This window comes from Gadus morhua, chromosome 20 (genome assembly GCF_902167405.1).
Source record: "Gadus morhua chromosome 20, gadMor3.0, whole genome shotgun sequence".
Classification (NCBI taxonomy): domain Eukaryota; kingdom Metazoa; phylum Chordata; class Actinopteri; order Gadiformes; family Gadidae; genus Gadus; species Gadus morhua.
In genome coordinates this window covers 8,205,280-8,228,950 of record NC_044067.1, presented here as the reverse complement: position 1 = coordinate 8,228,950, position 23,671 = coordinate 8,205,280, and the positions used below count along the sequence as shown (strand labels likewise).

Sequence of the window (23,671 nt, the reverse complement as noted above, 5' to 3'; positions counted from 1 at the left end):
TTTATTTTCACCTCATTAAGAAACAGGTTGGGGTTAGGCTTTTTTGCTCACGGGCGTCTAGGTGTAGACGGTCGACATTGCAGTTTGAACCCAGTGCATTTCAGTTGGAAGCTGAAACACCCCGACCACCCTGGTAGTTCACGCAAATACATGCCCATAACAGTTGCCATTTATATATAACATTGAACTCAGTTTTACATTTCCTGAAGAGCGGTCGATAATCTTCTTCTCTACTCACAGGCTCCTGGTAGACATGGTGCCCCGCGTCAGACAGACCAGGAACTACGAGCGCTTTGAGTGACCGCCGCACTGCTCAACTCATCTCAGAGCACCCCGTACTACATTACCCATAATGCCCTGCTTCCTCCACCCCCTCCCTCCGCCCAGGGCAATGCATTATGGTACATTAAGGATCAGAACACACACAGATATAAATATTGTTTCTGCTCATGTTTAAGTGTTTTCCAGTATTTGGCAGATAACTTCCTGTCTGTGACACCGAATTGGAGTTGATATTAACCTGCTAATTCTCCTGAAGTGGAGATGATAACATTGCTTCACTGAATTTCTACATAGAACCTGCCTACAAAGAACTGCATAATTGAAAGGTCAATTACCTTTGCACCATTGCTCAAACAACCTTGTTTTATCTAACTTCCTTTTTGGTATTAACTGTGTGATGAATATGGTGTGATGCTTCTGTTTGGGTGTCCTACATCTGAGTAATAGCTGTAATATTCAAGCCTAACTTTTATTGTGATGAAATTCAATTGATAGACCAGGAAAGATTAGAATAGGTATTGCTGGCCGTTTTCACACCTTATTGGATTTCGAGTGTTATGTTGTGTATAGAGAAATGTGTTTCATTAGTGATGTGCCAAAAGCACTAATGACTTAGGTTATTTGAAAAGCCCTAGTTTAGATTATTAACAGGTAAATAGACCAAGTGCAAAATGTAAAATGTTAAAAAGTTTTTCGGTAAAATATACGAAAACAAAGAATGTATTAAATTACTTAAAAGTACATATATATTATTTTATATTTGTGCAAAGAAATGGTTGATTCAAGATTTATATCCAGCAATACTGGAAGAGGTATTGGATTACATTTGCCATGAATAATATAGACCTTAAGTTATTCCATTTATTTTGATAATAATATTGCATATGGTTTCTTTAAGCATTATAGTTTTGATTATATATCATCAAATTCTTTGAAACAAACCTGCAAAAAAGTTTTTTTCCTGCAAGCATTTTCATGTGCCATCATCGCTTTATATTTATTGACATTTGTTTTTATTTATATTTGTATTGTTTACATCTCTAAATATTTTGCTACAAACAAAAAATGAATAATTTATAAAAAATAATAAATACAGCAAAGCTCTGTGAAAGAACGGATCAGCTAGTTTTATCAAGGCCGACAAAGTTTGGCATAGATAGTGAATGATTCTCACGATATTTAACTGAAATCTTAAATGTATTTTGCTTGGAATCATCTCCAGCTGCTAAATAGAAAGAGCACAATGTGAATATACCGTATGTTTAATACACTGTTTGGGTCACAGTCGCCCACATTGCAATGAAAGACTCATGTCTGTCTGGGGGTTGTCATTCTCTATAAGGGGGGACTTTAACCTCTGCATCGAATAGGTCCCCGTGGGAACGCGGTGTGTCTGCCGCCTCCGCTTCTGTGGTTCTGAGCATAGTCAAAAGGCAAAAGACCCCAAAGTCACTCATTCGGGATGATACGGTGATATTTATCATGTGAGGATGATGGGTCGTACAAATGAACATTTAAGCAAACCTCCATCAATCTGTCCATCATAAATGGACTGCAGAAACTAAACATGGCATGAAAGACGAGGCTGGCCTTTCAGCGGCCTCTGAAGGCTACATGGGTGACGTAGAGACCCAACACCGAGGTTCAGTTTGGCCTTTACGCAACAGACTAGTCAGTACTACCATGTAGCTCCTCTGTGGTTTTGAAGATTAGGCAGTCCATTAGGCAGTCCTCACAGTACTGTGGGGTTGACAACGTTCAATGATGTAACTCTCAAACCTGAAGCCTCCGAGTTTATTTACTGAAAGGATTCAATCAATTCATACATAAAATAATAGAAGATGAACTCTCCCCTGTAGCTGCATGTACCCATCTGGTGAATAGAAGACAATCCGTTTCAATCCGTTCCCCTGGAAGGCCCAATGTTTACACACTGACAAGCACATGGATGACTGATTTTCAGATTTCCATCTGTCTCCACTAGGTGGCGCCCTGAGTATTCAAGAGGACATCATGTATCTAAAGGTTAAACAGCAGCATCTCACCTTTGTTTACATAACAGTCATCACTTTTGTTCAGAATGAATTATAATAACTGGATGTCTGAATTATGAAAGACGTTCATTCAAGTGGCTTTCGCAGTTTTTTTTAAACGGTCCAGCACACACGTTGGTGCTTTTGAGCAACAGGACACAGAAATCAAAAGTGAAGGCTGTGAAAAAGGGACATAGTGCAGGTTTGACTTTTTAAAATTGTATTCTATTTTATCCAACAAAGTTTTCTTCATTCTTTATTTCTTTAAATACATGTAGTCTTCCTTGCAATCTAGGATCTTTACTCCAGAGGACATCAGTACATCAGGTTTTCCTATTTTCTCTTTTTCAAAGTTAAGGTTTCACACTAGACATGTGAGGTCACAAATCGACAAATAGAAAATAGTCTAATCGGTTGATGCTATCACTCCAAATGAGTCACAATGTATTTTTGTTTTTTACGAGAGAATTTTTACTTCTAGATGCTTATTTAGACTATGGCAACTTTCCTTAGAGACATTTAAGATTAGCCTGTGCTTCCCATGCCAAGTTACAGGATGAGGTCACGCCCATATAAATCCATAAAGTAGTGCGAAAAAAATGTAAGCAATAAGCTCTGCGATGAAGATTTCACCTCTCCATTTGTATTACCTATCAAACCTTTTAGATGATAGAATAAAGTTAACGTCCCCACATTTGCTTTTTTCCGCTTTATTCTTAAACTTCAATCTAATTGAACTTCAATCTAATTGAATTCTTTCAATGCATATACACATTACTCTTAGGGCACATAATGGCTTCCCAACTGATGGGTGTACCATTTATGATTGTTTAAACTGTAACTGTATGAATGAATAATGGGTGCTTTACCTCCTGTTTGTATAAAACATGGATCACATAGGTAATCTCTAGATAAAGCTATATACACCAATTCTGTCTCTAGGCTTTGCATGGACTGTTTTCCAACAGTGTCAACAGTTAGTTAGAAACGTTTTATGTGTGACTTACACACACACAAACACAAACAAACACATGCAAAAACACACACAGAAAGTAGTATCTCTCAATTTCCACCAAGTGTTGATGACAATGTAGTATAATATTTGTCTGTTTGTATATATATTCATGGTATAATAGAGGCTGTAAGCATATTTATGTAAAATAAACATGTGAATTCTATTTGTTCCAGGATGGCGCTTTTTGTTGTGCAATAAAGTTTTATCCTGCTTATTTATCGACAACGTGTTTATGTTTGTTTTTTAGTTTTTTTCAATTGCTTGGACACTATAGACACATGCTTAGACCAAAGTAACACAACTTGAAGTTTTTGTAACTATACCTTAAACACATGTAACCATTCCTTAAACAAAAGCGCTGCTTTGCACTTTATTTGCTATTCTGCAACATACTTGCTCCTTTCTGCATCACACTTGCTCCTGCACACTACACACTATTTCAAACATAAGACACTTAGTTCAAAAATGACATCTCAGTATGTCATTGGTGAAACACATCTATTCAAAATACTAAACAAATTGGGTAATTGACAATACTTAAATACACACCTCAAAACATTTACTTACAAAACTGAACACCTATCAGCCAGCTACAAAAAGGCCAAAGGGCAATTGTGCACGTCCCGGGGCAGCGCGGGGGAATTATATCATTGTGTGCCGCCAAGCAGTGGCGATTCTGGGGGGTGGCCTGGGGTGGCCAGGGCCACCCCTGAAAGCTCATTGGCCACCCCTGTGGCCACCCAAGATCTGATAGGTAGTTGGTCAAGTTCGTCAACACAAGAAATAAGAGAAATGCTGTCAATCAATGATGACAGCTGATCAACTGATTTAGGGTCAGTTTTACATTTTTAACTAACGCAGTAATGGTCGTGCTGAGGCTGTGAGAGCTGATTTCTGCTCGGCGGACATTTAGCTATGCAGGTCAGGTGACCCATGAGATGAGCGCGCTGCACATGCTGCTGGTCCGTGAAACAGGAGGACGACGACGGTCACAGTGACAACGTGAACAATATAAAAACGATAAAGACGCTGAAATCTGTCGTTGAGAGGTATGGTAATTTAATGTTTAGTTATATCGTAGTTCCCTCTGAATGTGTAGGAAAACTTTTTCCAGCACTAAGTAGCAGCTAAAAGACGAACTACACTGCACTAGCTTGCTTAGCAGCCTGCAAACCAGGTTAAGCATGTAACGTTTGTTTTGGATACCGCCATGAAATATGAAAAGATGTTTTCTGGACTGAAGACTGATGGTGTTTTTTGCAGATGTGTGTGTTCAACAGAGCTAATGTTATATTTTTGGCCAACCAGTGTGTGAAACATAGTGACAGTCTAGATTTAAGTAGCTATAACACAAGAACAAGCTGTGACTTATTTGTTGCATTCAAATGCCACAAATGCTTGAGATGCAATATGCGTTAATTGTGTTATTAAAAGTGAGTTGTAAGAGTGGTAGTTATGTAAAAATAAACCTTTGTAGATCCTATAAATAGACATAATTAGGCACATTGTTGACACCTCCTTTCTTTTTGACATTTTAATGGAGTCAAAGGTGTTATTTAAGGGGTTACAAGTTATATTTGGTCTGGTGGCATTGCATTGGACTTAAGTCTTGTCTTGTGATCTTATGGCCTATGTGAAAGCATTTTTTAGCAGGAGAATGAGCAAAAGCAAGAACTAGCTACCTCTATTGCACTTTGTTACTATTATTAGAATCCTCTATTGTTCATGAGAGTTTGAAGGTTTACATAACATTACTTTATAGTATATACTTTGGAGTTAAGATTTGTTTGGTTTATGTTACAATTGTTTATGTATATTTATCAAGTTAATTTGTGATTCTAAGGCTTAACTGTTTGATTTAAATAAACGTCATAATTTATGCTGAATCAAAGCCAACGTTTATACCTTCATCAGGGCCCTGGACATGAATACTGTCTGGGTTGAAAACCCACTTTTTGCACATTTTCATACATCACAAGGCATCCTAGAATAACATTATTCAGTCATCAGGCCATCATCTGTGTCACCTGTATTGTTACCTATGTTTGCTTTACTAATTTAGGTGCCATCTTGTGGTTAAATAAAAACACACCAAAGCAAAGAACAAACCAAAAAAATCTAATTCCAGTATCTCCAACAAATTATATCTAAGCTAAATAATAACATAAACTAAGCATGTAAAGAACAACAAATATTTCTGTTTTTTTCCTTACAAGCTTAATTTATCCTTTGCTTACAGATACACTTTTTAATAAGGTCTATCTTAAAGCATTTTGGTTTGTTCTGTTGCCTGGATTGCTGTGTTTTATGTAACCACAAGATGGCGCCTCAATTAGTAAAGCAAACACAGGTAACAATACAGGTGACACAGATGATGAGCTGATTAATGTTATTATATAGGATGAGTTAAGAGCAGTTGAATTTTGCTACTCTAATTTAACTTGTGAAGAGATGAGGACTTTAATCCACTATAAGGAAATGGCTCTTAGAAAATGTGTACCTTATTCTGAACATAATTACTGATTAAAAATAGACATGTTAAAATAACCAGATATACTTGAGGACTGTGATAGGTGGTAATGGAATTTAAAAAATGACTTTAAAAAAAAGAAGTAATTTTACCAGCATAGACACCTTTATTTGACAGTTATGAGACAGGAAATCATGGGAGAGAGAGGGGATGTGACATGCAGCAAAGGACCGGGATTCGAACCGCAGTTGGCTGCGTACGTGTATGTATTAAACTTCGCTATGCCATGGCCACCCCACACAAGCTTTGTGTCCCATCTTGGCCACCCTAGTAAAAATGTCCTGGATACGCCACTGCCGCCAAGCCTTCGAGGGTAACTGCACCATCATGAAAAAATAGGTCCCTACAATACCCAACATATCATCCCACTTCTAGATTCACTTCACACTTCAAATTTCCATCGGGCTGTTTTGGTCTGGAACAGGTACACCAACCATAAACAATTTGAAGTCGTATACTCGCCATTTCTAAACCCTACAGAAGGTTTTTTTTCGGCTTGAGGATGTAGTGTGTATGACCGCCAACCACATGACCGCATGCCTCTTCTGCAGGCAATGGAAAAAAAGGTTAATTTAGTTAATTTAGCTACATTTAATATATAAATATTAAGAATATGATTTTAAAGGGGAATAGGGAATATATAATAATATAACCATGTATAAATTGTTGTTTTAGAACTACGTAATACAGAACCAAACACTTGCTGTACACAACTTAAGCCTTAAGGTGGTGCTGTGATCACATGTGAGGCGGGAATGTTATAAAGTGCCTCATGGAGATCAGAATCACAGCGCCATTGATCGTTTAAGATCTGATATAAAGTAGCACATTCCAGGGAACATACTGCGTTCATCATTGCAGTAAAAGCTGGGATGCAGAAAAGATGGTCTGCATTTCTGCAAGTGTGATTAGCAGGCACGGCGTTATGGGTGGGCCTGAAGGACCTGGTTCAACAGGCCCACCCAAAACTTTTCTTGAAAAAAAATAAAAATATTCTGAAATGGTTTTTACAATGCAGCAAACTTTGTTGATGTTGATGCTTGATCCGATTTGCCTTAAAGGGCTGTTATCTTCGTGGATGACCTCGAATTGGTGGTAGGCTATAAGTTATTTTCTCGTAGTAGCCTAGGCTACAATTGAATGCATCTTCTTTGTATAATAATATAATAAATAAGAAAACTTAACACACGTATGATATGTGGTAACTGTGGTTCTATTTAATGATGCAGACAATACATTAACAAACATTGTTTCTTACCAGTATTGTATGCATTATCGTTATCGACTTGTGTTCCTAATATGCATGTGTCCCCCCCATTAATATACATTGCCATGGACTGTATTATGTGTTACTTGTTTAGGTTGCGTGTGTTTAAACTGATGGACGCACACACGCGCACCCGCATTCATTCATTATTTTACACATACACACACGCGCACCCGCATTCATTCATTCTTTTTAACACTCACTCGCGGTAAAACAATGTTTTCGCACGATCAAATACTCATCAATCCTAAAAGTTATGGGTTTATGCACGATATCTGTGTTAAGAAAATATGTGTTTGCTGTACGGTGTTTGCAGATGCATTGATTTAAAAGTAGGCCTACAACTTATTACCGCTGCTGTTCTTTCCCAAATAATTTACCAAGAATGTGTGGCTAGGTAGATGAGAGAAGCAAAGTGTATACGCGAGGTGCACAAGCAACATTATGCATGCGCCCTTAAAATAGCATCTGAACAACGCGCCACTGACTTTAAACCAGGTATTTCCTGGTTTGTGGGCAATTGTTTTCTGAAACTGCAAAATAGCACCAGGGAACGTTTGCGCCAGAAAACGCCTCCTCCTTTCGCCGAACCGCCCCTTGGGGCGCAAGATCATTCCCTAATTTACCGACTCGTGGCGGTGGAGGGAAAAGAACGCTCTGCGCCAGTTGCAAACTAGCAACGACACATGCGTCAGTGTAGAAAGTCAATTGCGCCGGATGCAAGATAGGGCCCATATTTTGTTGTGTTTTAACACTTGATACTTCGATTGAAATTGGGTTAAACCTTACACCTATAACCCTTAGTAGGAAAAACATATGGTCCACTTGATTATGTTGTCATTGGTAATGACCTTCTTCTTCCTTGAGTTGCGTGGCGCTATTATTTTGCATTTACTGTTGCATTTGTATTTGAAAAACTAAAGAAAATACCTTTATTTATTTGACCAGATAAAGAAATAATCTTTTTTTTCCAAGAATGGCCCGGCAAAGTCAGGCGGCAGCAGTCAACAACATGACGACGAGTCAGAGAACAACGATCAACATTCCATTTGGCATAATTCATAAAAAAGCAATTCCAATTTCCTGCAGGGTAGAGACATCTAAATAGCTCTGCTGCAGAGTACTAGGGAGTCTCAGAGTGGAAACATGAATAGGTCAGAGAGCTTCGGACAATTTACCCAATATGGGATGCAAGGCTCAAAATCTAGGAGATAACCAAGGAATTATACTCGCATTACAAATTACTTTCACTCAATTACTCAACAGAACAACCTCAGATTAATTTATAAATTAAACCTCTGACTTGACATGGCCTCAATAACTTCTGTGCCTGCTGCGTGTGACGTCTTTGTTCTTTTATTTTGCACACGGGGGTCAGTCTGACTGCGACCAGTCAACAGCCAAACAAAATTGCTCTGAGCAATAAATCCGAATTCAGCATTGACGTTTGCAAGTCGTAATGCTAATCTTGTTATACCAGGGGGTGCCTGGCCTCTTATTTGGGCTAGTGCTCCGTGGCAGCAGACCTGCATGACTCCAGCCATTAACCGCAACTCGGATATGCTGTAGGGAACAACTTCTGCATTCACACTTTACATTCGCTGCACACGTTGGTTCAAGGTGAAGGCAATTTACCATTCCCTTCTGTGCATTCTCTACAGAGAGTTGGGCAAGGCAATTTACCATCCCCTGCTGTGCATTCTCTATTACAGAGAGTTGGGCAAGCTGTATGAATATTTATCTCTGGTCTTATGTGTTTATTGTATACAACATTCCGCATGTTCTTGTATTTTTTGATTGAATTTATGTTGCAATTTCCTTGACATTGTTTTTTTTCCCCCATTTTCTATTCATTCATTTTTGTTTCAATGTTGGACTTCTGGCGGAAGTTGACTGCTGTGTTTCCTTGCCCTGGAGAGTGTTTCCTTAAATTACCCATAATGACTGCAATATATTTTAGACAGTTGAATTCATTCTATTCACATCAACGTTAAAAGCTAACAACAAATTGCATTTTTTTCCAAATATGTTCTACAAGGTTCACATTCGCTCCTTTTACAATAAATGGTTCTGTATTCATGCAATGTACAATATCTAACGAGATAGACGTTAGTCTAGTAAGATCAGTGTGGGGCCATACTGCACTTCATGTATACATTTGGGTGTAATTTGTTAGAAATGCCACAGCCATCCCCATCAATCCAATGATAGTGAGTCATCTAGTCAGTCATCTGAAACCCACATAGAGAGTCACTTTCTGAATAAGCCTGTGCTGTACCACTGTGTGCATTGTAAGCTATTGTCAGCCTCTCTGTTTGCATACAGGGGATGGTGCACTTAGAAGTGAAGGATTTAACATCGGGCATTCAGGCTTTGGCCTGGTCTAAACAGGTGTTAAGCGATGCTCACGCCATCAGACCCCACTTTAAAACCAGCATGGGACACAGTTTCCACATATATTATGTCCCCGGACACAGCAACGATAAACTGAAGCATCTTCCAGGCTGCGTAATTTTAGTCCACTCTCCATTGGGGAGTTAAGATGCGCATTGAAGCTTAACTAATTGTTTTTTTTGTCTTATTTTCGATGCACAAACTCATCGTTTGGAGGTACAATAACCACTGTTGTAGTTAGTGGAAAAAGTTCCACTGCGGTTAGAACATGAATGAGGTGGGGTTCCTGTGTCTTCTCCTGACCACCCTCTCTGGTGGTGTAGTTTCCTCCGGGGCTGACAGAGGTTTGGGGTCTGCTGTCTGCCCAGAACCCCGTAAGGCTTTTGACGGCTCCTGCTACGACTTTGTTGGAGCGAGGCGGTCGTTCTGGGCTGCCCAGGCGTGGTGTGAGCAAGGCGGAGGACACCTGGCCTTCGTCCGCACCCAGGAGACCGAGGCGTTCCTCCGGTCCCAGCTGGACCTGGAGAGAGACTGGTGGCTGGGCCTGGCCCCGCATGCACCTGCACACGGCAACGCCAGGGAATGGACAGGTAGCGAAAATAAATACGTACAAATTAAGCAGACAGGAATTATGTTTGATTACCCTTAGCATGTTTGGTAAATTATGTACAGTCCTTCAGTTAACATTATCAAAAGTATGAAGCATTATTAAACTGTATTAATTATTAAGCATTATTATAATGTCCTACTAAACCCTATTCTGACATGATGTAATGTGATACAATATTTATTATTTTTCAGCAGATTATGTATTCATATTTCACCTTTTTAGAGGTGAAATATTCTTCACCTTTTTAGAAATGCAACAATTATTTCGGGATTATAATTAAAGAAATTGTTAAAATCCATCAAATCATTGCAAAAATACATCTCAACATATGCTATGCTTATTATTACCTACTCTATTACTTTTGAATTATTTTAGTCAAAGCCAAGCTCAAGATGTCCGGATTTAAACTTTAAACAAGCCGTGTGCACAGGTTCCAGGCTCCGTCTTGACGTGTAGGTTTAGTTTAAATAAATAAGTTTGTTTTTGGTTTAGTCACTTCCATCATTGCTAGTACTGACTGCAATCACAGGCCTTGTATCCAAGCAAGAACCAATAAAATCACTTATGTCAGGAAAATTGTGTCTATACATACAGAATATATTTCTGTTGTGTCTGATTAGAGTCCGCGAGGCACCAATGTGAATTATGATTTAGTTTCTGGGAAAGTCTTAGATACTGAGTTTGTTTGCCTCAGTATAATCTGAAAGCAGAGACCAGTCAGCTTCTTTACAGAATGAATGACTTCCACCAGAGAAAGCTAGTGAAAGTTCCCCCCCCCCCTGTTTAACCCAGCAGGTAGCCTGCATTGGCTGGACGGCTCGGATTTCCTTTATTCCGACTGGGGGAATGGGGTGCCGCCAGAGGTGTGCTCTGCGCACCTCCAGGGAAACTCTTTATTCCGCTGGAAGGCCACCGCAGACTGCCACCAGGAGCTGAACTTTGTCTGCCAGTATGGTCGGTATCTTGGTTTTTTACGACCCATTGCCTCTGAAGATTTAGCACACCAATGGTTAGCCACTTTAGTTTCCCTGTGGTGTAACCCCGGGACGATCACTGGAGGTTTTTGTATTTTTTTGCGCCTCTGCTAACTCCACTCTGACCACACACATTGTTTTCACCATGTGTCAATGCCCCAGTGAATGTATGCCCTTTGGACCACACTAAATGATTGGCAGTTCACTAGTGCCCTGTGGCTATGAATCATTAGGCTGTCTTTCCTTGACTTTGACTTTATGAATGGGGTTTGATTCCCTTTATTTCAGAGTCGGTTCGGGCCATAGCGTGCGAAGGCCATGACGTAGAGCTGCCATGCCCGTCGGGTCACGTGATCAACATCGACGGTGGTTCTTTTGGTCGAGAGAACCCTCACTACTGTCAACGACCCCTCTCACTCTCGACGACATCATTTACATTGCCCACGTCTGAGCAGTGTGCCTCTGTGGATGTTTTAAATATACTAGCAGGTACGCAGTCCTGTCTTAACAACCAGTCATTAACCAGTAACCATATGTAGTGGATTGAATAGGTGAGCATCATGACTTTCTTTTTTGTGCAAAACAATTTGATTCATTGAGCCTTTCTTCAGCTTTAAAGAGCAGATTGCCTAAGCGGGGGATGGGTCATAAATATGACACTGGTTTCCCCATGAAAATATAGCCCTGACATCAGAGCCTATAGAAGAAGCTCAATGCGCTTCAATACGCCATGTCACACCCAGGAGAACACACACGCTCGAACACAAACACACACACACACACAGGTAAATATTGACTTCCCCGGTTGAATAGAGGACTGACTATAATGCACTATTGTCTGGCACCAACCAAAACTGATGACATTTAAAACTGACTTGGCTTTAGGACTTATTTGCAGATGTCAATCAGCTTTGTATCATTACCATGAGGTTAGTATATGCAAATTAAATATGTTTAACTTCCCTTCATGCTGCCTGCCCGCAGTTCCCCCTGCTACTGCAAATGAGCGCAGGGATTTAGCTGCAGGCAGCGTCGAGGAAACTTTTATCGTCTGCATATATTAATGGTAATGGTACAAAGCTGGTTGAAATCGGCGGGGTAGCCTAGTCTTTTAAAAATAATTATAACCTGATTATATAAAAATAAATAAAGATTGACTGATTATAATTCTGGTAATTATAACGAAGATGATGGTGGTTTAAATTAAGAGAAATAATTTAAAAAAACATAGAAATGATTTTTCTCTCATTCTATATAATTTCCCCCTTATCCAGACAATACATATATCTACTGGTAGGCCTATATCCACTCCAAACTTTCCAACTTGGCTATGTTACAGTCCGGTTAACAAAGAAGTTGAATGTGGCAAAATATCCCAAACCCCCAAAAGTGTTGAAACATTAACCATATTAATATTAACAGCTGATATGACTGTCAATTTGGATTTAAATGTAACCTGTCTCTCCCTCTCCGTGTGTCTCTTAGAACAGTGCGACGGACTCGAGGTGTGTCGGGCCAGCGTGGTTCAGTCTCTACTGGGCGAACCCTGTCCTATCCATGGAAGCTATCTGTCTGTCCAATACCACTGTGACGACGGTCAGTCAGCACCTATTTGCCTACCGCTCACTCTACGCATTTAACAACGTGTACCCATGACAAACCCTTTCATTATTCCCTGATAGACAGAGATTGGTTGCGGTAATTACTTTGTAAACGTTGTAAACTACTTTAATGCTACTTTCTCAACATAAAAGCTTAATAATTTTTTTAGTAATATATACATTTTGCTGGCCTGCCTCCAGAACGCTGGGCTAATTCTTTCATGCGGTTATCGTTCCTCACAGCACTGAAACTATCAGTAAACAAGCGTGGCATGGTCTCAGAAAGTGTCAACATAAGAGTGTTTTGGAAGCGGCGACTATTCCCAGATCACAGCACCTGTCTGCTGGCGACCGGTGACGGGCATTTCACACGATTACAGAGAACACAAAGGTGAGCTATCAGTCAAGGTAAGGTCAGGAGAGGTAAGGAAAGAAAGGTTACAGTTAAGGCAAGATAATGTTTAGGAAGGGTCAAATTAGAGGAGATAAGATAACCAGATAATAATAATAACTACAAAAACAATAGGGATCCAACCTGTTGGCTTGGACCCCTAATAATAATAATAGATCAAATATACAATGAGAAAATATTCGCACGTTGCAGCAGAAAGAACAGGACAGGTATGATATCTAAAAGAGACAAAACATACGAAGCCATCTCAATATGCAAAAACGACACCACATAAACAATTTATTGTACCGAGGTCTATATACGTCTCGCCTCTCAAAACCCAACCCTAACGTCACCGTCGTGAGAGGTGGAAACAGGTCAAGCTGGCCAATAGGGAAATGATAAAACTCATGGGCCAATCACCCGTGAAGTGGATTCAATTGATTACAGAAACATTGATAAAGAAAAAGAAAGCCCACAACCTAAGAGATGAAGACTCTTCGGGCATACAAGCTAAAGAGACAATGAAGACGCATACTGAAAACCATATGGAGAGGGTGTGTCGGAATCTTCTATCCCCTAGGCAACATCGCAACCTGGAACATCAGGACCATGTTCACAGCAGGGAAGACGACAGTCATCTCTGATGAGATGAGGGGATACAGGGTTTCTATCCTCGGCCTCTGCGAAACCAGATGGCTCCAGTCAGGAGAAGTCAAATTGGTCAGTGGTGTGAGTCCATACTCTACTCTGGACACGCAGATGAAAAAGCACCACACCCGGAGGGAGTGGCATTTATGCTCTCCAAAGAAGCACAGAGGGCCCTCGTCAGCTGGGAGCCCATACATTCAAGAATCATCACTGCAAGATTCCAAACCACCCATAAAATAATCAACCTTCAAATCATACAGTGCTATGCACCCACCAACAATACTGATGAGTGTCACGCTCTACTGAGGAGACTGGCAGATTAGAAACCAAAAGCACGACTCAGAGACAAGCAAATACAATGATATTCCGATCTTTACTTCGTCAAGCAAATCAACGGGGACGGGGCGGAGATCGAGTCGGGGACAGACAGGATCGGGAAACCGGGACAGAAGACAGGCGAACGAGGATCCAGAGGGACGAGACGGGGAACGTAGTCAGGGACAGGCAGGGTCGGGAAGCCGGGACAGGAGACAGGCGAATTGCTGGAGAGACTTGCATGAACCTAACAGCGAAGACAATCTGGCAACAGGTGAACAGTGTTCAGCCAACTTAAAGGCTCCACTAATCACCTGACGCAGCCGAGCTGCGAGGGTGAAAGGGGCGTGACGGACAGACCGTGACAGATGAGGAACTAAAGGACAATTTCTACAACCAGCTACAACATCTACTCCAGACTAGAAAAGAAAGAGACCTTCTCTTACTCATGGGCGACATGAATGCCAAGGTGGGAAATAACAACAATGGATACTAACTGGCTATGGGAAAGCATGGACTTGGCACCATGAACGAAAATGGGGAGAGATTTGCAGATGTATGTGCTGACAACAATCTGGTTATAGGAGGTACTCTTTTCCCCCATAAACCCATCCACAAAGCCACCTGGATATCACCTGACCACACTACCGAAAACCAAATCGACCACATATGTATAAACAGGAAGTTTAGGCACTCTCTCCTGGATGTACGAGTGAAGAGGGGGGCAGACGTCGGGACAGACAACCACTTACTGGCTGCAAAACTCCAACTTAAGCTAAAGCGCTGCAACAAGCCCTCTGACAGCAGAACAAAATTCAACCTACAGCTCTTCCAAGACATTGGAACAACTGAACTGTACCAAACCACCCTACAGAACAGGTTTCAAGCCCTGCAAGATCTCCAACAATCAGTGGAAGAGTACTGGAACAGCCTGAAAAACATATGGAAGGAAACATGCCTAGAAGTGGTGGGGAAACCAACAAAACACAAACCCTGGTTGTCAACAGAAACACTGAAAAGAATAGAAGAGAGGAGGGCAAAAAAGGAAACACTAAACAAATGCAAAACCCCAGCAAGAAAGGCAGCAGCCCACAAAGACTACGAGTTAGCAAAGAAGGAGGTGAAGAAAAGCGCTAAATGTGATAAACAGAATTACATCGAGGCCTTGGCACAAGAAGCACAGGAAGCAGCTGGAAAAAACAACCTCAAGGACCTATACATGACCACCAAGAAACTGGCCGGAAAGTTCAGACAGACGAACACACAAATCCGTGATAAACAGGGACGACTCGTTACCACCAAGGAAGAACAACACCAAAGATGGACAGAGCATTTCAGGGAGCTGCTCAATAGACCACCCCCTGTCCAAGAAATAGAGTTTCCACCAGCAGCACACATGCTTAACATCAACTCTGCCCCCCCAACAAGATCTGAGGTAAGGAAGGCAATTAAGGCACTACGACGTGGCAAAGCAGCATGGCCAGATGACATCCCAGCCGAGGCCCTACATGCTGTTGAAACCTCAACCACCATGCTATACCAGCTGATCAAGGAAATATGGGAGGATGAGGAAAATATACCAGCAGACTGGAAGGGTGGGCTTATTGCAATCATTCCTAAGAAAGGAGACCTCAGGGATTGCAATAACTACCGAGGAATCATGTTGCTATCGACGCCAGGCAAAGTGCTCAACCGCATCATTTTAGAGAGACTGCGAAAGGGGGTTGACGATGAGCTGAGAGAGAACCAAGCTGGTTTCAGAAATGGAAAATCATGCAGTGACCAAATTGCTACCCTCAGGATCATCGAGAGAATGGAACACACCTGTTTACGTCAATTTCATTTACTTGGAAAAAGCATTTGACAGTGTAGAACGAAAGCGGCTATGGAATTTAATGGCACACTAAGGAATCCCCCCCAAATACATAAACATCATCAAGAACACATACCAGGACATGCAATGCCAAGTGCTCCACCAGGGACAGGCACAAGAAACATTCACAGTGCTCACCGTGAAACAGGGCTGCCAGCTTTCCCCTTTCCTTTTTCCTCTTGTGCATTGACTGGACCATGAGCAAACTACCCACAATAAAAATACTGGCATCCAATGGAGTCTGACAGAACAGCTAGAGGACCTCGACTTTGCAGATGGCATTGCACTACTCTCACATAGCCACCAGCAGATGCGAGAGAAATCCCAACTGCTAGAAACAGCAGCAGCAGAAGGACTGGGGCTTAAAATAAACGGAGCAAAAACCAAAACAATGCGGATAAACAACAAAAGCATGAGTCCTATAAACATCGGGGACCAAACACTGGAAGAGGTCATCAAATTTACATATCTGGGAAGTGTGATAGCTGTGGACGGTGGGACAGAGGAAGATGTGAAGTCAAGAATAGAGAAAGCAAGAACAACATTCAACATATTAAATAATATCTGGAAAACTAAAAACATCTCACTCAATACTAAGCTCAAAATCTTCAACGTCAAATCTTTACTGCTGTATGGATCAGAAACCTGGAAGACCACCAATACCATCACCAATAAACTGCAGACTTTCATCAACCACTGCCTTAGACGCATCCTCAGGATCTTCTGGCGAAACCGTATCAGTAACACCAACCTGTGGGAACGCACCAATCAAGAGCCAATAGAGATACAGCTGATAAAGAGAAAGTGGAGCTGGATAGGTCACACACTAAGAAAAGGCAAAACAGCAATAACCAAACAGGCACTAACATGGAACCCACAAGGCAAACGGAGCAGAGGGAGGCCCAAAAACACCTGGAGAAGGAGCACAGGAGATGGCTTACACAGGAGAATGAATACAAAGGCCTAACTAACTAACTATATACGTCTGATTTAAATAATGTTCATTTGTATTATCGGTCTACATCGGCGTTATTGTCGTCAGGCAATGTAGGCTCCTGCTTCATGTGCACGATCAACATTAAAGCTATAGAACACGAGGTACACAACTGAAGCAGTTTCTTTGTTGAAGAACCAAAGCACAAACAAGCGGTCCACTGTGGACAACCACTAGACCGCTGTTTGTTTACCCATCAGGGAAGAGGACCAAGTGAGAGAAGAGATGCAGTTAGCACACACACACAGCGGGTAGACATCCTCCCACTCACACAAACACATACACACATACAAACACACACACACACACACACACACACACACACACACACACACACACACACACACACACACACACACACACACACACACACACACACACACACACACACACTCTATGCCATTCTGTCGTTTGTCTCTTAGTTCTTTACTTAGTTCTTTTTTTATAGTTCAGTTTAAGTAGCAGGGTTGAAACCCTAGAAAGACTTTGATCTCTGCCTCCTTCTCTGTGCCTCTCACAATATGCAGTATAGACATTGTACTTCATCTATATACATATTTATTCTGCATATGATGCTCCCTTTCACACAATTAAATTTATGATTTTTTTTTGCCCATTACTAATTTATATTGACTTGCTTGCACCGTGAAAAACCCAAGCATTTCCTTGCCATTACATTGAACTTCTCACCTTAGGGCGCACTCACACTAGGCCGTCTTTACCGTGCCCAAGAACGTTTTTCCCCCTAAAGTCTAGATCGTTTGTCTAGTGTGAGCACACCATCCGTACTCAAGTACAGTTCAATTCTGTGGCCTCATTACACTTCGGAGAGGTGTGCTCAGGCCACGGTACAGATGCTAATGAGCCCACACGTGCAAACGCATACGTATGTACAAGAGACAACCGTACTCAAGCCCAGTTGAGATTGCTTAGTGTGAGCACAGGCCAGCGGCACAATGGGGGGCGGGGGCAATCGTACTTGAGTACGGTACAGGGCAACTTTGACTACTATGAGTGAGCCCCTAGAAGGTTAGAGCCTGCGGTTGATGGATGAATGGAGTGACCGTTACCAACCCGTTGGGGGGGATCTTTCCCTACAGGTCGGAGAGCAATGTTGTGCACCGATATGTCCGGCCTGGGGTATATACGCTGAGGGTGGAATGTTCCGGCGGCAACGGTGGCGGTGAGATGGATGACGTCAGCGCTCAGACGGTGGTCGTGATCGGAGGACACAGGACGGAGCTCCGCGACCTCACCTGTCACTCGGGTGACTTGTTATCGGCTGAAGACGGCTGCACGGCCCTACTGGGGAGACCCCTGGAGGTCCGGATGAACGGGGCATCAGGCAAGAAAGCCGAAGAGCAGACACGGGTTGTGTCCTCCATTCACCCATTCAACCTATTATCTATTATTCTCTCTGCGAATTTTTCCGTTATTAATTATTCGATTGTCAAATTTGAAAACCCGGACCGTAACCCTAATCCCTAACTCTAACCTAACACTAACACGAACCCTAACCCCTAACCCTAACCCTAACCCTAACCCTAAAGTAGGCAAGGCAAGGTAACTTTATTTATGTAGCACTTTTCATACACAGGGCATACTCAAAGTGCTTCACATAGAAACATCGGCAAATGTACGGATTAATGGTATATTTTTGAAGTACAGATTAGAGAGCAGCTGGGGTTAAGGTATACATGATACAGGACATACTGCTTTTGTCTGGGTTCACTACAGCGACTACACACCACGTTGTCTGTCTAACTTTATTGCAGAACTTACTTCATCATTCTTTCATGTGTGTTTGTGTAGGGACCCCTGGTATCACCTACACCCTCCTCCGGCCTGGGGGGGGTGTGCTGGCCAGCTCCATGGCTGCCGTCGGGGACGTCCGCCCCAGCCTCGCGGTGGGCTCAGCCGCCCTGGATCTTCTGGGGCTGGGCTGCCATCCCCTCAGCCTGCACGCCTCTGGCAACAGCCCCGGCCTCCCTCAGACACAGGACCTGCAGGTGACGCACTACTATACCATTGTTATGCTGCACTAATACAACGCAAATACTTATCGCACTATCGCCCTGTGGGTTATGACTTGGTCAACGGTTGTGGTGAAGTAGCTTTTTTTATTTAGGACTTTCTTCAACCAGATATATATAGATGTTTATATTCAAAGCTTCTTACCGTGAATTCAGGATCTTGCCGTTAATGAGGTGGTTTGGCCTGGGGCTAGATGTCTCTTTGTTTGAATTCTGCAGCCTATAATGATCATATTAGAAGATAAACTGTATAATTAAGGAAGAGCTCATTAAGGAACAGGTAGGGCCTTGACAGTCAACAAAGTCATTGTTATCAATAAGCAGACTGGGATATCCACGCCCTCCCTCCTCCACCCACACCAGATGGATATAATTCAAGATATTATTCAAATGTTCAGCTGTGCTTCTGCCATTGTATGATATAACCACCAGTAATTTATTGCATTTATCTAGCTCCATTCAAAACAACCAAAGCACTTTGCAACACGTGTGTGTGTTTGCGTGTGTGTGCGCGTGTGTGTGCGCGTGTGTGTGCGCGTGTGTGTGCGCGTGTGTGTGCGTGTGTGTGTGTGTGTGTGTGTGTGTCTGATTGTGTGTGTGTGTTTGTGTGTGTGAGTGTGTGTATGTGGAAGAATTAACTTGCATCTCAAGCGAATGGCAGCTGGCAAAACAGCCAGACCTGAGAATCAACAGCCATTTCCATGTTCTGCAGAGTGAGAGAGAGAGGGGGTTTCGATGCGCCAATTAACGCCTGATCTAATTACACGTTGGGGTTCACTGTTTGCTGTGATGTGTTGCGTCGCATATGTAGGCTTTTTCTATCGTACTTTGAAGCTATTTCCATGGCAACAGGTTGGGAATCTCAGAGAGCGAGCAAAGTATCACCTTTTACTTTCTCCAGGATTAATTTTAAGGAGCAACACGTTTAAGCCCAAGATCACCGCTGTGACATATTTTTTGAATTTTTGTGTTGAGCTATAAGGCGAAATTCAGCTCTATTTGCTTTGGGCTTCAGAAAGTAACTTTTCTTATTATTTTTCTGTGATCTTTGGTTCAGATGTGCGTGTTGGAAAGCATAGCAGGTCTATCTGCATCGGTGGTGTCAGAAGATGGCAGCTGTCTGCAGTCCTCAGATGTTTCCATCAGGGTTTCACTGCAAAAAGGAAGTCTTGTGAGGCTTGTTTTTCTCCTCTCTGGACTAAACGGATCCTTCTCCCAAAGCAGGGAAATGCTCGGAAAAACAGCCTTGTATAGCATCAGAAACCCTTTCCAAGGTACGCAAACAAATTATCCAAAAGTAGTAGTTAAACTACATAATGAAGCAACCACTTTTCATTATATTGATTCAATAGAAATATATACATGTACACGCACAGTAGACTCAAACTTAACTAAGTTAAAACTACATTATTAACATTGTTGGTAAAAGATGAATCGTTGTAGCTCTAGATAAAGTTTAGACCGAGGACATTTTGGGTTGAAGCCCCAAACTTTTCTTCTTGGAGTTAAATACCCTAGCCTTTCCCCATAGGACTAATTCAAACCTGTTATTATTCCTTTTCACCACTGTTGAATTGTTAGTATCATTTTTTCATTGCAGGCCCTTTCCATATCAGACTGAGAGCTTCTAACAGACTGTCCTCTGTGGAAATGCTTGTGGTTTGTTGTGGCTGTGATGCCATTGGTCAACCCTCCCTAATGGCCTATCAGATGAACACCCTGTTGAAAACCAGCATTTCAAGCTTCTGGAAGGTTGTTGCCTTTTTTCTCTGTTTATTCATACTTTTTAGGAGTGTTATATTATTTTATATTAATATTCATACATGTATGAATATTGTATGCTATATGATATTATATACGATGATGTTATGGACAATCTTAATTGCATTCATATCTAATATGATTAAATTATCATTTTTAATAATGCATTTTTCTTTTTGGAAGGTAAATGCCTTTCTCACACAAATAACAAATAATCTGTCTTATCATGGTTATCGTGCATTTTAAACGAAACATATGCTATACATTACTATATATTTTCAATATCACGGTTACTAAAGTGTACTGTTTAAAATTGGCACCATGTCATACATAGGGCCTTAATGACTTAATGAAAAGAGCATACGGTATTAATATTGAAGGTTCACTTCCAGAAAGAGGCCCGTGTTAGAGTGGTCCGATCGGTGGGTTTAAGGATCACAGCCACGCCCGACAGCACAATGACCAACCGCCACAACAGTGTCATACTGAGCGGCACGGATGGCTACCCTGAGGCCAGCATCGACATCCTCAAATACGAGTGGAAATGCGGTGAGAACCCGATTATAAACACTTAAACACAGCCACAGAATCTCAGACTCTCTCAGACTTCTCAGGTCAGAGCAGAAACCCTCCAACCCTAGGCCCCTATTTAAAAAGAGTATTAGTGGGAGGCAAAATCTCATGTTATGTAAAAAGCAATTTTATTTGTCATATTGTAGTTTATTCATATTTTAAAATGTGATCTCTTCATAATGCCTCTTATTAGTGTCCTGTCCCTCTCTTGCCTCCAAATTACCCATCTGTGATGAATAAATGACGTTCACATCTTGTGTCATTTTGCCCTCTGCCCTCTGTCCAAATATAGCTGGTTGTGTTGAGTGGTGTTCTAGTGCCAGGATGATCTAAGACCTTGGACCTCTTTCCACAGATCACTGTAGATGCCAAGATGTGTGGCCGACCATGATCCATGAGGTGACTAAGGACTGCCTCCCGAATCCGTTTGAATATTACGAATACAACCTTTTTGTGTACGACAACGAAGGCAACCCAAAGGACTTTGGATCGACGTGTATCACTGTTTCACCACCTAAATTCCCCTCCACGACAATAGGGTACGTTCCATGTACTCTAAACGCAGGTTCAAGTTTAAACATAAGAAGTTTTCCATTAGGTAGGTACACGATTCTCTACTAAAGAGAACGACTGAGGATCTGCATGAAGTGAGGTTGATGTGTCGTTCAAATGACTATAACAGGAGAACTGCAGATACTGGAGAACCAATCTATTGCGAATCAACACGCAACAGATCGGCCATCTGTTGCGTGTTGTAGGCCATCTGTTACTTACAGCGGCTATTCAACTATTCAATATTAGATGTAAGCGATAAGTAGCATGATATGGATGTTTTTTACTGTTGTATCATGCATCACTATAAGTAGATCAAACCCGATGCGAGAGCCACAAAACATGATATTTTTGTTGTTTTTTGTTTGGTTTGATGTTCCTTACGATCTCTCTCAGGTGTGATAGTGGTTGTGACACAGTCAAAGTGGACACTGATGTAAGGGTCACACTGCAGTGTCGGGAAGACTGCCCCACTGTGGTCTGGAACATCGAGGATCCCAACAGCGAAGACAGCTTGGCAAGTTGATAAAAAATATCCTTAAAAGATGTATGTCGTATCGTAAAAAGCATTGTATCGCCCATAAAAGCACCTGGTTGAAGCTAGTTACTCTTTTCAAAGGTTGGGTCAATGAGTTGCTACCAGTCATCAGGCAAGAGGCCCCTGAAAGACCCAAAGATGGGTGGGAAAGATTACACTGTGGGCAAGGAAAGACTGGCAGAGGCCTTGGCTAGTGGTCGGAATCTCACTGTTGTCGCCTACGGTGAGTATGCATGCTACATCTATGCTGATAGCCATATATAGAGACAGATGGATGCAGATTGTGTCAATCTTCAATATAAAACAATGCTGCATAGGGATTCCTGAGTTTCAGTTGGATTGTATTTAGTTAAGGCACATTTTACTAACCCACTCTCTGCAGACTTTCTGATGCGCATGTTGACACACAGCCAGGTACAAATGGATGGATCATGATAACGATGGTTAGCCAAAAAAACAATGTTGTGGAGGTGCACCAAACAGTATCAGTAACTGTCAACAGGAGACTTTCAACAAAGCTCCCGTCAGCGTCTCCAATCCTCCCCTCATCAGGGCAACTATGAATTTAGCTTTACTCTACCCATGATGTCGAGTGAGAGTCAAGAATGTATGATGGATAGATCCGCCTATCAGGCAGCGACTCATTTTCTCAGGAACTGCATCGGGCTTACTGATAAATACACATATACCAGTGTGAATGCATCCAACTCCATTTACGTCTTTAGAGAGTGAAATAACCTATTATTCTTGTTGCCGGATCGTCTACACATCTTATCACAAATGATTAGTGTTTACTATTTATGGTACATGTATATTCATCGTAGTACAAAGTTGACTATATCTATTGTTTTGGTTTTACACCATACTTTTTTTTAAATGTTATTCAAGCCAATTCAAATATTCATTTATTGTTAATTTATTGCAACTGTAAATGACATGCGGTTTTTCTCTTACACTATAGGAACAAACGTTGATGGATATGCAACATACACTATCGATCTTGTCGGCACTTCCACTACTAAATCTAGAAAAACCAGGGGGGCTCCAAACCTTAGGAAAAAGGATGATGATGATGATGATGATGATGATGATGATGATGATGATGATGATGATGATGAGGATGATAAGAAGGAAAAGGAAGATAAGGATAAGAAGGAAAAGGAGGATAAGGATAAGAAGGAAAAGGATGATAAGGATGATAAGGATAAGAAGGAAAAGGAAGATAAGGATAAGAAGGAAAAGGATGATAAGGATAAGAAGGAAAAGGATGATAAGGATAAGGAT

General features: G+C 41.6%; 1 protein-coding gene across 2 annotated transcripts in view; it reads left to right on the top strand.

The window, feature by feature from the left end:
* Window positions 1-3,555, top strand: part of tmem163a (transmembrane protein 163a) — a 42,378-nt gene extending 38,823 nt beyond the window's left edge. For both annotated transcript variants that reach the window (XM_030343731.1, XM_030343732.1), the window contains one exon: window positions 241-3,555. In XM_030343731.1, coding sequence (XP_030199591.1) covers window positions 241-301 — 61 coding nt within the window. In that variant the 3' untranslated portion in view covers window positions 302-3,555. The remainder of the gene's footprint in view (window positions 1-240) is intronic.
* The last annotated feature ends 20,116 nt before the right edge of the window (window positions 3,556-23,671 follow it).